This window comes from Macaca fascicularis, chromosome 2 (genome assembly GCF_037993035.2).
Source record: "Macaca fascicularis isolate 582-1 chromosome 2, T2T-MFA8v1.1".
In the NCBI taxonomy this organism is placed as follows: domain Eukaryota; kingdom Metazoa; phylum Chordata; class Mammalia; order Primates; family Cercopithecidae; genus Macaca; species Macaca fascicularis.
In genome coordinates this window covers 153,306,091-153,321,726 of record NC_088376.1, presented here as the reverse complement: position 1 = coordinate 153,321,726, position 15,636 = coordinate 153,306,091, and the positions used below count along the sequence as shown (strand labels likewise).

Sequence of the window (15,636 nt, the reverse complement as noted above, 5' to 3'; positions counted from 1 at the left end):
TATAGCTGGTCACCTGGCTCTGCTGGCTCCCTCAGGCCCTGCTTACCAAGCTCTGGAGGCGGGAGTGCTGCATTACTGAGCACCTTCCTTGTTCTTTCCTCATAGGACACTGATGTTACTGTCATTGTAGTTATGCTAAAGTGGAGGTTTCAGCCTCCAGAAGACAGCAGAGCCCTCTAGGGTCACCTTAAGAATAGGTTTAGCAAGGCTGGGTGTGGTGGCTCATGCCTGTAATCCCAGCACTTTGGGAGGCTGATGTGGGTAGATCAGTTGAGCCCAGGAGTTCGAGACCAGCCTAGGCAACATGGCAAGACCTTGTCTCTACAAAAAATACAAAAATTAGCTGGGTGCGGTGTTACGCGTCTGTAGTTCCAGCTATTTGGAAAGCTGCGGTGGGAGGATCTCTTGAGCTTGGAAGGTCAAGGCTTCAGTGAATCATGATCATGTGCTACTGCACTCCAGCCTGGGCCACAGAGCAAGACTGTCTCAAGAAAAACAATTTTTTAAATAGGTTTAATGATAAAGTGAAGGACCAGTTGGACCATGGCCCCCTAGAAACTCAACCAAGGAGACTTGACTTGTATCTGATACAAGGCGGCAGTGGTTAAAAGAATTAAAAAAGGACGGTGGTGCTTGGAAGAGCAGAACCAAAGTTTTCACTCCTCTACCTACTAGGGCCTTGGCCAAGTCTTAAAGCTTTCTGGGTCTGTAACTGGTTTTGTCTGTAAAATGGGGAAAAGGCTACCTTTTCTGCCACATGAACTAGCCGCCTGGTGAAATGATGTCATACTACAATGTGTTTCATTAACTGTTGGAGATTATCACATTAAATTGAGCAGATTTGGGTCTTTTACATTTGATGCTCAAGTTTGATTCTGTACCAGACCTGTGTTCGGGGTGATGGCTTGTCAGGGGTGGGAGGGGAAGGTGGGCAGAGACTGATGTATAATGGACAGGTGTTCCTTGAGTGACCACAGACTTACAAAGGGAGTGTTTAATTGCAATCTCTGCCATCAGCATTTTGGCTGGGTGGAAAAAGCTCTCCTCCACTCAGAGCCCTCCCATGTCTGCTGGTTTCAGTTCCCCACCCAACTGACTGAAGTCTTGACCTTGCCACTAGCTGCCGGGGCATTCTACTTGGCTGCAAGGGCTCTTTAGAAAGCACCTAGTTCCTTTTGGCTTTCATCTGCAGTTTAGGTCACCATAGCTAGTGACACAGAAAGCCTTATGAGAGTATTCCTTTCCTCTAGGGCCCAAAGAGGCTACTCACCAGCAGGAATGTCCTGAACCAAAGGAGTGGTGACCCTTCTCTAGACAGAATAAATGTCTGGTCCCTAATGGGACAGAAAACTAGGGTTTGAGTTCAGGCTTGACACAGGAGTGATGGGCAGTAAGGTGGACAACCCAGACCCAGAAGGGACATGTGTGGAGACAGCAGCATTCCTGTGGTGCAGTTACTGCTTGTGTGGCCAGCTTCACAGGCAGCAGATAATTTGTGGAAGTAACATTATTTTCTTTTTTTGTCCCCTGTAGGCTACTTGATCCTGGATAGTTTCTCTTTAAACCTTTGTCTTTCCCTATTTTGTTTAGTAGTGATGAAAGATGGGTTTAAAATATACAGAAATGGGAGAAAATTAGAGAAAATATGAAGATTTTATAATTTATACATGTTCTTAATTTTATTTGCACAAGCAGTGTTCACAGCCTTATTTTTCTGAAGTGACCACTTTTATTCTCTTTGAGGCACTACCTGGCAGCACCATCTAAACCTGTATCTGCTGTGGTCCCAGTTACTCAGGAGGCTGAGGCAGGAGGATCGCCTGAGTCCAGGAGGTTGAGGCTGCAGTAAGCCATGACTGTACCACTGCACTCCAGCCTGGGTGACAGAGTGAGGCCCTATCTGGCTGCCAGTGAGTTCTGCTGTGCATCAGACTTTGGACCTCAGAATTTTCACCTGGAACATGAGAGGTCAGATGACATAATGAGTATGTTCTAACTTTTGAAACTTCTGGAGCTTATTTTTACTCTTGATAGCACGTATCCTTAAAGAACAAGCTTGTCAGTTTAAGGCCTGTCTGTAATGGCATCTGGTGGTCCAGCAGCCTAACGGTGCTCTGCTCCAGAAACATCTGTGTGACTTCCCTACCCCTACACCAAGGAGCTGCCCTGCTGGGTGGATGTAAAGACTGTTCTGCCAGGGTTTCCCACTAAAGGTATTAACAAGTCACGTGGACCACAGAGGGCCCAATCCCCCTTGGCCTGCCAAGGCTAAGGTTGGAGCCGGAGAGCTGTAGGGACCGGACCACCAGGATGCTTCATCTCCACAAAGGAGAGTGCCGCGCTGTCTGGGGGCCGGGCGTCACTACTATCATGAAGAAAAATGAGGAGCAGGATGCATGTTAGTCTTTAATTCACTTTTAATAGTATAAACCTCATTTAGGTAGTAGTATTAAGCCACAACAATAATGCCACATTGAAATAGCATTTAATAAAATGCATAAAGCTAATTCATGCACTGCAATACTCTATATACAAACACAACAATGCAAATTCTTCTTCAAGACTGAAGACATTGATTAGATATAAAATTCAGTTTAAAAAGAACATGCTATTTTTTAAATGCCATCACATAAACAAAGTGATTTCACAGGGAGAAGAAAGCTGTATAAAGCTACAGCTTTCAACAGGTTTTAAACCTGGCATTAAAATGTAATGGCAAAACCAATATTTTCTATATTGTGAAGGGCAAAGGTTACAGAAACGGTCCCAAGAAAATCTAACACCCAAATTTTCCTTTGATAGATAAGATGCCTTTAAAAGGGCTGGTAATACAGTTGCATTCTAACAGAGAAGTCCAAACTACAGGTAAAAACTACAGCTTGTACTGTGAAAAATGTGCAGCTTTTCAGTTATAAAACTAGTTGAACACTGGTTTATAAGACAATCCGTAGAACAGAGAGACTGTAGAAAAATATTCCAGCACTTGAGTTGTGTGTGGCAGCAGCATTTGAGTCCATGAATGCTATGGTCGTTAAAATAACTGATTATACTTTCCTAAAGAAAAGCCATTTTTTAATGCAAAGTCTACTACTTCCAAATGTTATTCCAAACATTAAATTTTAACAGTCTATCAATCAATAAATGTTGAACATTTTTTTCTATTTTGCATGTATAAATATCAAGACGCCAAAATTATTTATAGCTGGGCATTAAAAAATCTGACATTTTTCTCCCCCCAAAGATACTTTTCTTAAGCTCACACTTTGTTTTTAGACTGCTGTTAAGATAAATAGCCCCAAAGGAAACTTTTTATTTTAATTCATTTAGAGACTGTCAAGTTTCCAATTGCATTTTAACTAGAAAGCCACTTTCAATAGCGTGATTGTCACGACAGGCTGTAACAGGGAAAGGTCGCACAATCTTGTGGGATGAGGCCAGTGAAATAGAAGCTTTCTCTACATCAAAAACAGGGAAGCTGAAAGCTAAATGACCCACCATCTCACAAAAGGCACTGAGTACTATGGTCTCATAAAGTGTTTTTAAAACATTTTGATAACTTATTTTAAAAAGAAAAAGAGTAACCTGTGGATTATGTGAGTTTTTGCAGTGATCCAGTGATTCTTTCCAGCAGGCCCCTGCTTCCCAGTTCTATGAGCAACTACTGCTGGGCCAGGCCCTGGCTCTCGAGGGCTGAGTTTCAGTTTAAGGCCAGATTAAGGGGGAAAATTCATCCGAATAGACCTGGACAAGGAAAATTTGGTATCTGTAGCTTTTAAGGGCACATACATCCATAATAAAATGCAATTCTTATCTGAAAATTTAAAATCATAATTTATAGAAACGAGTTAAAGTCTGTGGATTTCATTCACATGCTTACTGTTAAGAGAAGTAACTTGCTATTTGTAGCTTATATGCCGCAAAAGTTAGCCATCAACATCCATGCTTAGTTTTAAAGAATAATACTTGGTAGGTTGTTTACTTTTAACTGGGGACAGAGAGATGGAAATTACTATTTGTTCAGTCACAGGACAGTGCCCCAAATCTTGCTGACTGAGCACAGAGCAAGCCTGGGAAATTATTACCATCTTTGGGAGTCAGGCCTCACTGACACAGACCGTTCTGAATCTCTGACCGTGACGCCTGTCTCTGGGCTACTCAACAGAGCGGAATAGCTGGGAAGGCTGACGGCTCAACCCAACTGCCAAGTCCCTTCCAGGTAGTGCCATGAACAGGTGCACGAAAAGGTTAAAAATTCCCACGTAGTTTTGGATATTAAGATAAACTGTCTTCCAGCTTCCTGGCTCTTGTCTGAACCTGGAGAATACAGGGAAATGTCACCCTGTCAGAACCTCTTCTGCCTGGAATTCTTCCTTTTGCAGAGTGGAGATTCTGACTTCATGGCCCTTCCCAGGCAGGCTCACTCAAAGGAAAATGAAGTGAAGAAAATCACCAGCAAATCTTCCCTGCTGAGGGACCTTGCAACACCCACATTAGTTTACATTAGCAACTTTATCAAAAACTCTCTTTAGAACATAAGGAAAGTCTGGATACATGTCTGTATACATAATATACATCTATGTACACATACACACACTATATACACTGTACATAGAGGATATAAACACATGTACATTCATTGAGTCTTACAGCCTAAAAACCTGTACACGCACGACGCTGCTGAAGGGACCCAGGGCCGGACATGCGAAGTGCACGCTGGTGGGAGGCACACAATGAGAAGGTCCAAACCCTGCGTACAAAAGACCCAAACCAACCCTGTCTTGATGAGAGGCTGGCTTTAAAAATTTACATCAAAGTTAAGACATTTTCAAAGAGCCACATAACCGAGAGAATGGAAGCTGGATAAAGGAAGCACGTGGGGTGTCTGCTCTGCTGGCTCAGGCATTCCCAGGGCCTAGTGGGCACTGCCCTCCCTGGGAGAAAAGTGGCTATCAGATGATGAGACTTTCCATGACCTGGACTAAGAGAAGAGTTAAAATGTTACCAATGACCCCATTGCACGTAAAGTCATTTACACTAGAAAGTGGGCAACAAACTTCCGGACTCCAATGAGATCAGGTTCCAGAACATGGATGTACAGACATGGCATGAACTACTGATTGTGGCCAGGGGCTGGAAGCCCTGCAGAGGGCGGGCTGTGAGCAAGAGTGCTCTGCAGGAAATATCCTCAAAGGACTATGAAAGTAAAAGCACTAGAAATAGCTAGAGTCCTTAGAACTTTTTGTTCCTTGCCGTAACTATCCCCCAAACAAGACAGCTAAATACGTGTGTAGCGTGGATATTGCCTTGAGATTAGGGAGCCAAACGCATCCACTGTTACCACCATGGCTGGTGTCCTAACTGCCTCAGAAGAGTCCACATTCAATACTGACAATGACAAGCTAAAAATCAGTCCCTCTTGAGGGCAATTACACATCTTAGAAGTGACTATACCTGAAATTAAATATAAAGCCCAGAACAGCAAAAGAACCTCAAACCACAGCCTTATGGCAAGGATTAGACAATAAATAATGTAACCCCTCAGGACACACATAGAAATGTCAAATTAGGAGAGTATGGTAGGTAACATACTTCCTTAAAAACACCTTCCAGGAGTAACTTGAAAAGTATTACTTGCTCAACTAATTTGGTCTTTCAAAAAATCTCTTCCTGTCCTGTTTTACGCTAATGTGTAATGATCTCCACCATTTTCAACATCTATCTGTCTTAACATTATATGAGATACTTCTTTTTTTTTTTTTTTTTTTTTTTTTTTTTTTTTTGAGACGGAGTCTCACGCTGTTGCCCAGGCTGGAGTGCAGTGGCGCGATCTCGGCTCACTGCAAGCTCCGCCTCCTGGGTTCACGCCATTCTCCTGCCTCAGCCTCCTGAGTAGCTAGGACTACAGGCGCCCACCACCGTGCCCGGCTACTTTTTTGTATTTTTAGTAGAGACGGGGTTTCACTGTGGTCTCGATCTCCTGACCTTGTGATCCGCCCGCCTTGGCCTCCCAAAGTGCTGGGATTACAGGCTTGAGCCACCGCGCCCGGCCTATATGAGATACTTCTGGAAAAGAGTCCACTTAACTAAGAGGTGACAGCATGTGTCTGTCCCACCTCTCTGAGCCAGCTACCTCTCCTCACTGAGGGAGGAGCGGCCAGGCCAGTAGAAGAGGGAGCATGACATGGCTCCGTGGAGTTCAGCAGCCAGAGGACAGGTCTCACTTCATGAAACCCAAAGTTTCACAAACTGCTAACAAGGGCTATAAGCCCTGTGAAAGCTGGAGCCCAAATATTTGGTTTGCATCTCTTTAAGTAATTCTTGACTTTGGGCTGACTTTCCTTAACCAACCTGATGGGAGATGAAATGGACCTGCAGTCAAAGGCTTGAAATGAGTTCAAGCAACAAGAATTCAGGTTATGCGGACATGATCCTTAAAGAAAAGGCCACTTCAAAGTAAAGCCAAGAGGATCTCAGAAACCAACCAAGAGGTGTTCAAAGCCAAAACAGTCCCTGGAATCAGCCATCACCAGCAAAGGGACTGAAAGAGCAGGCCCAGGTTAGAATCAGCACCTTTCCAAGCAAAATCATGTTTTCTGCAAGGCTGTTTCACCAGAGCCCAACACTTCCTCATCCAACGTGAGTCTAAGAGGCCTACTGGCTGCCACTGAATGACCTGGGAATGAGAGGAGGAGCTGGTGGAGACCTTTTCACCAACACCAAGAACTGGGATCTGAAAGCTATTATGCTTGTATTCTCAGGGAACTGCAACATGGCCCTCATGGTCACTCTCAAGAATCAAAATGACGGAAGGCAGGCAACAATCTGTGTTAGAGGCATGGCTGAGCTTCAGAATGCCTGCTACTAAAATCCTTCACAAACAAGAAATGAAACAAACCTGCCCTAATTCCATTGTCTCAGCTGGTTTTTTGTCTTAATTTTGAAACTGAAAACATCAGGGTTAGAAAAGTAAAAAATTACTTTAAGCTGGCAAAATTAAATCCTTCCCATCATTTTATAATGGCCACCCCCACTACTCCCCAAAATTTGTTGCCACGGCAAGAATTATAAAATGATATAATTAAATCCAAATAAGAATTTAGAAGTTGGAGACACTGTTCTCACTTACCCTACTAACAATGACTTGCATAAAGTGCTGCTAACCCTTCAGGATCAAGCATCCTGTTCTGCCTTGAGCCTACGGCAGCTTCCATTCTGTCCAGTGTAGCTCCACAGGGGCATCTGTAGCTGGCTAGACTGCACCCCTGTGGAGCACATGTGTGGCACCAGCCTCAGTCAGATCAGAGCCCCTGTGAGGCAGGGGAGTGTCCAGGGATCTTTTTGGATATCATCTGATTAACAAATCAAGAGGGGCAAATTTAACCCAACAGGGTGTATTTTCTTAATCTGGACTATTTAAAAAGAAAAGACAAGGCAATTGACCTGGTCTTCCACATGCCACTTTTCTCAAACAGGAAAAGCTTGCTATACATTCACATCCATGGGAATTTATGGGTGTTTGCAGTTAGACATAACTGCCTTTTAAGCACGTATTCTGTTCTTGCTATAAACTCTGGTTGCTATAATTTATGAGGAGAAAGACTATCACCGTGGAAATTAAGGGTTGTTTTTAAGGAGCAAGCAGTCTGCATTTAAAATGCTCCAGGGTAGTCGGCAGGCACACACCTGGGGGAACCAAAGTGCACAGAGTGCTGGGAACATTAACAGACTTGCCAGCAGAGATGCCAAGTCTACACACATTTTTAAAATCTCTGGTATTTAAGGTCAACAGGAAGAAACTGTCCTGAAACCTTCCATCCAGCTTTACCAGGCCCTGACCACTCTGGCCAGCCCCACAGTTCTGATGGAGCTGCAGAAACACAAGTCCTTTTCAAGGGGGCATTTGGAGTGGAAAGCCCTGGGAAGGTAACCCTCACACTCCAAGGCCACACTCTCCATCTGGACAAACACGCAAGCACCCCCAATTGTATTGGAAGTACTGTCAAGGGCTCAAAATGCCCACGTTGCGCTTTTTGGTCACAAGGCTCCATCTGCCATGAGCAGTGGATGTGACTTGGGGATGTTTTCACTTGCTGGAGGAATTGTACATCTCATTTGGCAGTTAATGTCTGACTAGTTGCAATCCAATTCAGATAACCAGTCATCAGAGGAGAACCCCAGGTTCTAGAGGAGTCTGCAGATGACCATCAGAGACCAGGACCAAGTAGTCAGGGAACCTGACAAGTGTCTGCTCTATGGCTAGAAGCTTCTGGACTGGGTCACCACCGACTGTGCTACCACACTCCCACTTACTGCATGATGCAAATGAGCCACGTTTCCATTCACAGAATTCAGCTCAACTCCACAACATGTGCACACAATTAGGAATGATGCCTTCTTTTCTTAAACATAAATGATTGTCTCCTGTACCCTAGTGAGTTTTCACAGAAACCATTAGCATTTCGGCAAAAGACATATACAGTTTTCCATTTGCCCTGCCCACAGGCAAGATGTTGCTAACATTACACATTGATAAGTGCTTAGAAAGTGCTAATATTATTACCCTGGTAATTAGTATCTATAATTCCAAGGACATTTTTTATATATATATACACACATACTATTCTCTTAGGTTCTTTCAGTTTTCTTTAATACTAGTCTCTGACGTTATAAAACCTTTTTTTTTTTGTTTTTTGCCCTTTGAGAATTTCTAAATACAAATTGAGTTAAAAGATTGCTCCAAAATCTGCTGCTTCATCAAAAGGCATTAAAACATTTCTTATGTCAGGAAAAGATCCTACTAGTCTTTTCATTGCCATTGTCTGGGATTAACAGATAAGAAGAAACCAGACAGGAAACGGCTAACATATGGAAATATTTGCACATACCAAAATACCACTACTTTTCTTTTCTTTGTATGTGAACGGTCCCGGTAGGATTCTGTTGCTCCTTGGCAGATGTGTGGTGTGTACTATAGACTGGCTCCGGTGATCTGGCCATTATACTCTGCTGTCTCCATCTTGAGGATGTAGGGGATGATGCTGTCTATCGAAACATTGCCAATGAGGCCAGTAAAAAAAAGTTCTTCTGTTATGTTGGAGCTCATCAGCCTGAGTGCCGGCAGGCGAACGAGGATCCGGGCCAATCTGTAAAAGGGAGCGTCATTAGAAAAGGAGACTGTTTGATGCCCTTCAACCACAGCTCAGCACAGGCTCCTGGGGCCCTGTCTGTATTGCACAGAATCAAACCAAATGGATCCACCATCCACCCACCTCTTTTTTCTGATTTCAACAGTTCCTCTAATAGAAATTTATCATGAGAAAAAAACCAAACGAGTACAAAATGTATGTACAGATATGTTCCCTTCACTCTTGTTTATTCCAACTCTCCTCACCCCCACCGAAAAGAGAAAACCTGGAAATTCATCAACAGAGGACAGGTTAAAATAAACTAGGAGTCTTCATATGATGAACTGCTAAAGACTCATTTAAAAAACGATAATACAAATCCGTATTTACTGATCAGGAAAGACATCCATGACATGTTGCTCAATAAAAATTTAAAGGAGATTATAAAACAGCAAGTATAGATGTGTACATAAAGTACTGGGAAAATGTTCACCACAATGCTAACAGTTGGGCTCTAGGTATTGGGATTTGAGGTGATTTTTTTCTTATTTTTTGTACTGCCCTAATTTTCAGTGTCCCTTTAGCATTATAAATAAAGCAGTAAAATAGCTTTCATTTTGAAGAAACTTGGGGTGGAGGGTGCACCACGACACTGCCCTGGAGGGCCACTGAACACTGTGTATCTCAAGTGTCCCATGTGACCAGGCCATTTCCCAGCCAGGACTGCATCCCAGGCGAACAAGTGAAGCATGTGCCAGGATGCTACTGCAGAGTCATGTGTGACAGCCCAAACTGGAAACACCCTACCGTTTCATTAGCAGGGAAATAGGAACCACAGAAAATGAAGAAGAGTATGTATTGTTATTGTATATTACATGAAAAAAGGTTACAAAACCTTTGGTATTTTATGATCCCAATTATAATACATAAAAAATTTCTGGATGTGAATACACAAAATGTTAATAGTAGGTATCTCTGGATAGTGCTTTTTTTGTTTGTTTTTGTTTTTTATTTTGAGACAGCGTCTTGCTCTGTCATCCAGGCTGCAGTGGAGTGACGTGATCACAGTTCACTGCAACCTCAACCTCCCAGGCTCAAGTCATCCTCCCACCTCAGACTCCTGAGTAGCTGGGACTACAGGTGCACACTACTACATTTGGCTAATTTTTCATTTTTTTCTCGTAGAGATGGGGTCTCACTATGTAGCCCAGGGTGGTTTCAAAGTCCTGGGCTCAAACAATCTTGCTGCCTCAGCCTCCCAAAGTGTGGAAATTATAGGTGTGAGTCACCATGCCCTGCATGCTTTTTTAAAAAAAGTTTTTTAATAGTGCTTTTTAAAAAGTTTTCTTTTCCCTTTCTAGAACATTCTAAGTTTTTCTACAGTGAATACTACTTATTTTTAAAATGGGAAAATGTATTCATACTACGCAGGTAGCATTCCAGCATCAGCATCCATTCACTCAGCCACAATGAGTCACTGTGCTCCAATCTTGCAGGGCACACAAAGGTGTAAGAGACCTGCCATTTCAGCTGGGCCTTAGGGGCTGGCTAAGATTTCTATCAGCAGAGATACAAAGAATGGGGAGGGATGGGAGGTATTTCAGGAGGAATAATCAGTATGAGAAGAGGCACAAGGATGGGGAAGAGTCAAAAATGGATATTCCAGATAGTAAATACCAAGATAAAGAAAAAAATGAATATGCAAATAAGATGTAAAACACTCTAGGGCCTTTTCTTTGAGAACTCTCTCTGAGTGAATTTCTGAGCCCTATAAGAAAGCCTCCCTTATCATTTTGGGCTCCAAGTAACCTGTCATCACCCTAACCAACCCTGGGTCCCTGACTGGACAGGAGTGACTCATGTTTTCAGACACATTATATCTACTTTCCAAGGCAACAGAATTGCTGATATTAAAGTGATTCTAGAGTGTGCTGTGGCTCTGTCAGCAGCCCCAGAGGGCCATTTCCAGCCATCTTTTGGCCATGGGAACTGTGGGTGAGCAGGCCTGTGGCCTCCTAGGAGGACAACCTGACTGCACACTTGGCTAGATGTATAAATTCTGGGTGTGGGTGCATTCCCTGACAGTCCCATTCTCTATGTATTGAGGCTGAAGTTATTCTAGATTCATGATGAAGTCTTCGATGATTCCAGTAGAAAATGGATCTTGCTTTTGTAAAAGCCACATCTGGGCAATAGAAGTATGCCAAAAGGAGAAGCAGGCTCTTGTCTACCAGCAGGACCAGTCAGCCATAAGATACCCCCAGTCACACCAGAGAAATGGCTGGGACTGTCCTGGTTTTAGCGCTGAAAGACTAAGAGCTGGTTACTCTGCTGGGGGGCAAAATCATTTTTTTTGAGAAGCACTGGGCCAGAAGGGGTAGCCCCCAGGGGCATCTCTGTTCCATGGGGCTCCTGGAGACTGAGGTCTGTGCAGAGGACACACGTCTGGGGAAGGTGGGCCCGTGTGTCTTCCCAGGCTGTCAATTTTGTTCCAGTGTTTATTTTAGGGGGACATGGTGGGGAGGGAAATAGGAAATACTTTACTTGAAAGGGTCTCAGAAATTCATGTAGCTTCTGGTGGGTCAGAAGTTGTCATAGGAAAGCACTCTTCCATCTTTGGCTGGAAAGCCTGCCAATGCATTCTGACCTTTGGCAGATCTGAACAATTTTCCTGCCTAAAACGGCATGAGAAAGGCTTTTTTTTTTTTTTTTTTTTTTTTTTGAGACGGAGTCTCACTCTGTCGCTCAGGCTGGAGTGCAGTGGCATGATCTCAGTTCACTGCAACCTCTGCCCACCCCGCCAGGTTCAAGCGATTCTCCTGCCTCAGCCTCCCCAGTAGCTGGGATTACAGGCGCCTGCCACGGTGCCCGGCTAATTTTTTTTTTTGTATTTTTAGTAGAGATGGGGTTTCACCATCTTGGCCAGGCTGGTCTTGAACTCCTGACCTCGTGATCCACCCGCCTTGGCCTCCCAAAGTGCTGGGATTACAGGCGTGAGCCATCACACCTGGCCCTAATTTTTATACATATATTTTTGCTGCACATTAATTACAAATACTACCACTAATTTTCACCCAAATAAACTTTTTTCCATCAGTTTATCTGAGGGCAAAATGACTTTATGTAACTCATCCACTCCTTTATGGGGTCAGATTTGATTTCTGTCAACAAGAACTTTTCTGTCAAGTACTCTAGCACTGCCTCTTCAATGGATGCTGACCAGAGAAGCAGATCTGTCAAACTATTCTAGACAAGGGAATCTCCATGAGAACTCAAGCCTCATGTACAGTGTTAGCCCTAGAACAGGCCACGTAGCATCTGCTCCAACTCCTCCAATTAAAGAGTAGCAATCTGAGGCCTCACTCACAGTCACACAGCAACACTGGAATCAGCCACAGTCTTGGCCCTCCTGCTGGCACCGTCTACACTCTACACCACCTCTAGCATTCAAGAATTATCTCTAGCTCTTGGGAGCTAGGAAAAAACAAAGAAAACTCAAGAATTAGAGTGTGATCCACTGGAGGCTCTATCAGGCTACTAAAAATGGAAAGGTTAACATAATTTATATTAGAAACTACAAACCCAGCCACATTCCTTGCGGCCCCAAGCAAGAGTGCATGCCTGAATGCCTCACCGGTAGGTGTCTTCCGAGTAGGTTTTCTGAACATAGTCCTGCAACTCCATCTGTGCCTTTTCTTGGAATTTTTCAATCTGGCTTGTGCTGGTCAAACCTGGATGATCTGAAAACAGAAAAGTTACCCCCCTCCAATTCCCTTTGTATTTGAAAAGTCTCATTTGCAGACTTCTTAGTATTTTTAGTCAAACGTCTGCAAACTTCTTAAGTATAACAAATTGAACTCAAAGACTGATCTAATTTGGGTATTATTAGAACGCTGGCTTTTCCTCTGTTTTCTGCCCAGGCCTAAAGTTCCTGGGAGGGGGTTGGGGACCCTGAGTGGATGCCAGTCTGAGCAGCCCCACATGGATGGTTCTGGACATCTGGCTTCCTACTACCTTAGAAAATACAGTTTTAAAAACTATCGCATAAAATTAGAAATTGTCGTTTACTTTCTAAATATTTAATTATATAATTTGTCCCAATTTTACTAGCTATTTTGTTATTTGTGAGTGGAGGGCTGGGAAAGAAGAGAAAAAGGTGAAGCTGTGTCCAACCCCTACTGTGAGGTGAACGATGAGCCTAAGTAACTTTTCTAGAGGCCTTGAGAGGAGTGAGGCTGCCTCTTCATCTCCTGTGAACATACCTTTTAGCATGCTCTGCAGCAGCTGCTGCTACTGCTATACACAGTCTGTGGGCAAACAGGTGGAACTTCAATGTGTACTGGATTATATGTGCTAACAAAGCTTTGAAACTGGCAAAGGGCCAAAATAAAATAAATAAATAAATAAAAAGAAAGGACATCGGGTGGTAGCACACTTTTGTTTTATATGGTGTAATCTTGTTTGGCCAATGGTTTCATTAGGACACAGATTAAATCTATTCAGTGTGTGACATCATCAGGCACTGCAGCATATTTCTTTGGGGCTATAAAGGCAAGAATTTAAAAACGTTTATGTATTTATCTAGCAAAACACCTATCGTAAAAACACTAGGTCACATATAATCTGCAGGCCTCTTTCTACACCACTGATGGCAACATGTTCATGTTCAGAAACATCAGTAGATACAGGTGGAAAAGGGTCATGCGTCCCCACCGCATATCTTACCGGGGCTAAAGAGAACTATAGCTTTAAGGTATGCATACTCATAGCCATCTATATCCAGCTTCGCCATGCTGTTACAGAACTCCTGCAGCTTCCAGATGTGCTCCATGACTTGCTTTATCCGGTCACCAGAAAGTTTATCTAGAAACCAATATCACAGATCCTCTGAGAAAGGCTGGTAAGAACAATAAAACCAGCTTATCTGAGGGACCACAGATGGAAAGAAATGGGACCATTTCACTTTTTAATGAAAAAGCAGTAATCTCAAGATGAACAAGAGCTTCATTTTCCAGCTGCAGGTGAAGTGACAAGACGTACCCAAATTCTGCTCCAATATGGGTTCTGCCTCAATAACGAACTCCTAGACCAGTGATTCTCCCTAGCCCTGCTGCCAGGCAGCTGGCCTGTAGGTGTACATTGTGAATTCCTTTTATTCTGTACCTGAATAATAATTTCTTTATTCTGAAGACTCACAGCTTACATACTTGGTTAGGTTTTTTAAGTCTCTGCAGGCACCTGAACATTAAATGCTGGTAATTTTTAGTTATCAAAACAATTTTTTTTTTGAGTTGGGTGTCTTACTATGTTGCCCAGGCTGAACTTGAACTCATGAGCTCAAGTGATCCTCCCACCTCAGCATCCTGAGTAGCTGGGACTACAGGTGTGCATCACCATGCCTGGCTTCAGAACAATTTTATATATTTCATTTAATCCTCATGACAATACTGGCAGTATTAGTATTATTATTCTCAGTTAAAAAATAAAACTGGCTAGTTGTGGTGGCTCATGCCTCTAGTCCCAATGTTTCAGGAGGCCAAGGCAGGAGGACTGCTTGAGGCCAGGAGTTTGAGACCAGGTTAGGCAACATCATGAGAGTCTGTCTCTACAAAACAACAACAACAACAACAACAACAAAACACCAACACCAAAAAACAAAGAAAACTAAAGCTCATTTGTGAACAAATCTTACTTCAATAAAATGTTGTAAGGGTTTTTTGTTTTAAGTCTCACTCTGTCCCAGGCTAGAGTGCAGTGGCACAATCTCGGCTCACTGCAGCCTCCGCCTCCCAGGTTCAAGCGATTTTCCTACCTCAGCCTCCCAAGTAGCTGGGATTACAGGCACTCACCACCACATGTCCGGCTGATATTTGTATTTTTAGTAGAGACAGGGTTTCACCATGTTGGCTAGGCTGGTCTTGAACTCCTGACCTCAAGTGATCCACCTGCCTCAGCCTCCCAAAGTTCTTGGATTACAGGTGTAAGCCACCACACCCAGCCTGTTATAGGGTTTTTAAAACTTCACCCTTACGTAAGTATTCCAAGGAAATAACTAGAAAAACAAATGTATGACTAGGTCACTCACATTCCTAGATATCAGATACCCGGAATGCCCAATTAAAAGTGAAGTTCCAAGCCTAGGCAGCATGGCGAAACCTCATCTCTATAAACAAAATATAAAAATTAGCTGAGTGTGATGGCACATGCCTGTAGTCCCAGCTACTTGGGAGGCTGAGGCAGGAGGATCACTTGAGCCCAGGGGTTCAAGGCTGTAGTGAGCTATGATTGCCACTGCATTCCAGCCTGGCAACACAGAGACTCTATATCAAAAAACGAACAAACAAAAAACAACAATACTTTCCACTTCAGCTACAAGTGTAGATTTTCAGTGTTACTTTGAATTCTGGGCATGACAGCGGTCTTCAGAGTGTCGCAGACATGCTACACATGGAGAGACTACAACGGCTACCTCCTATTCCTGACACTGCTGGTGTTTTGAACACCAAATACT

At 43.3% G+C, this 15,636-nt stretch overlaps 1 protein-coding gene across 14 annotated transcripts in view; it reads right to left on the bottom strand.

Moving 5' to 3' along the window:
- Nucleotides 1–8,772: 8,772 nt before the first annotated feature.
- The window catches only part of NR2C2 (nuclear receptor subfamily 2 group C member 2), a 96,512-nt gene continuing 89,648 nt past the window's right edge, over nt 8,773–15,636 (bottom strand). For 11 of the 14 annotated variants that reach the window (XM_065539050.2, XM_015431308.4, XM_045385685.3 and 8 more), the window contains 3 exons: nt 13,851–13,988; nt 12,760–12,865; nt 8,773–9,143 (listed from right to left, as the gene is read on the bottom strand). In XM_065539050.2, the coding sequence (XP_065395122.1) occupies nt 8,969–9,143; nt 12,760–12,865; nt 13,851–13,988 (419 nt within the window). In that variant the 3' untranslated portion in view covers nt 8,773–8,968. The remainder of the gene's footprint in view (nt 9,144–12,759; nt 12,866–13,850; nt 13,989–15,636) is intronic. The other 3 variants (XR_010584604.2, XR_010584605.2, XR_012431529.1) reach the window with 1 other exon arrangement.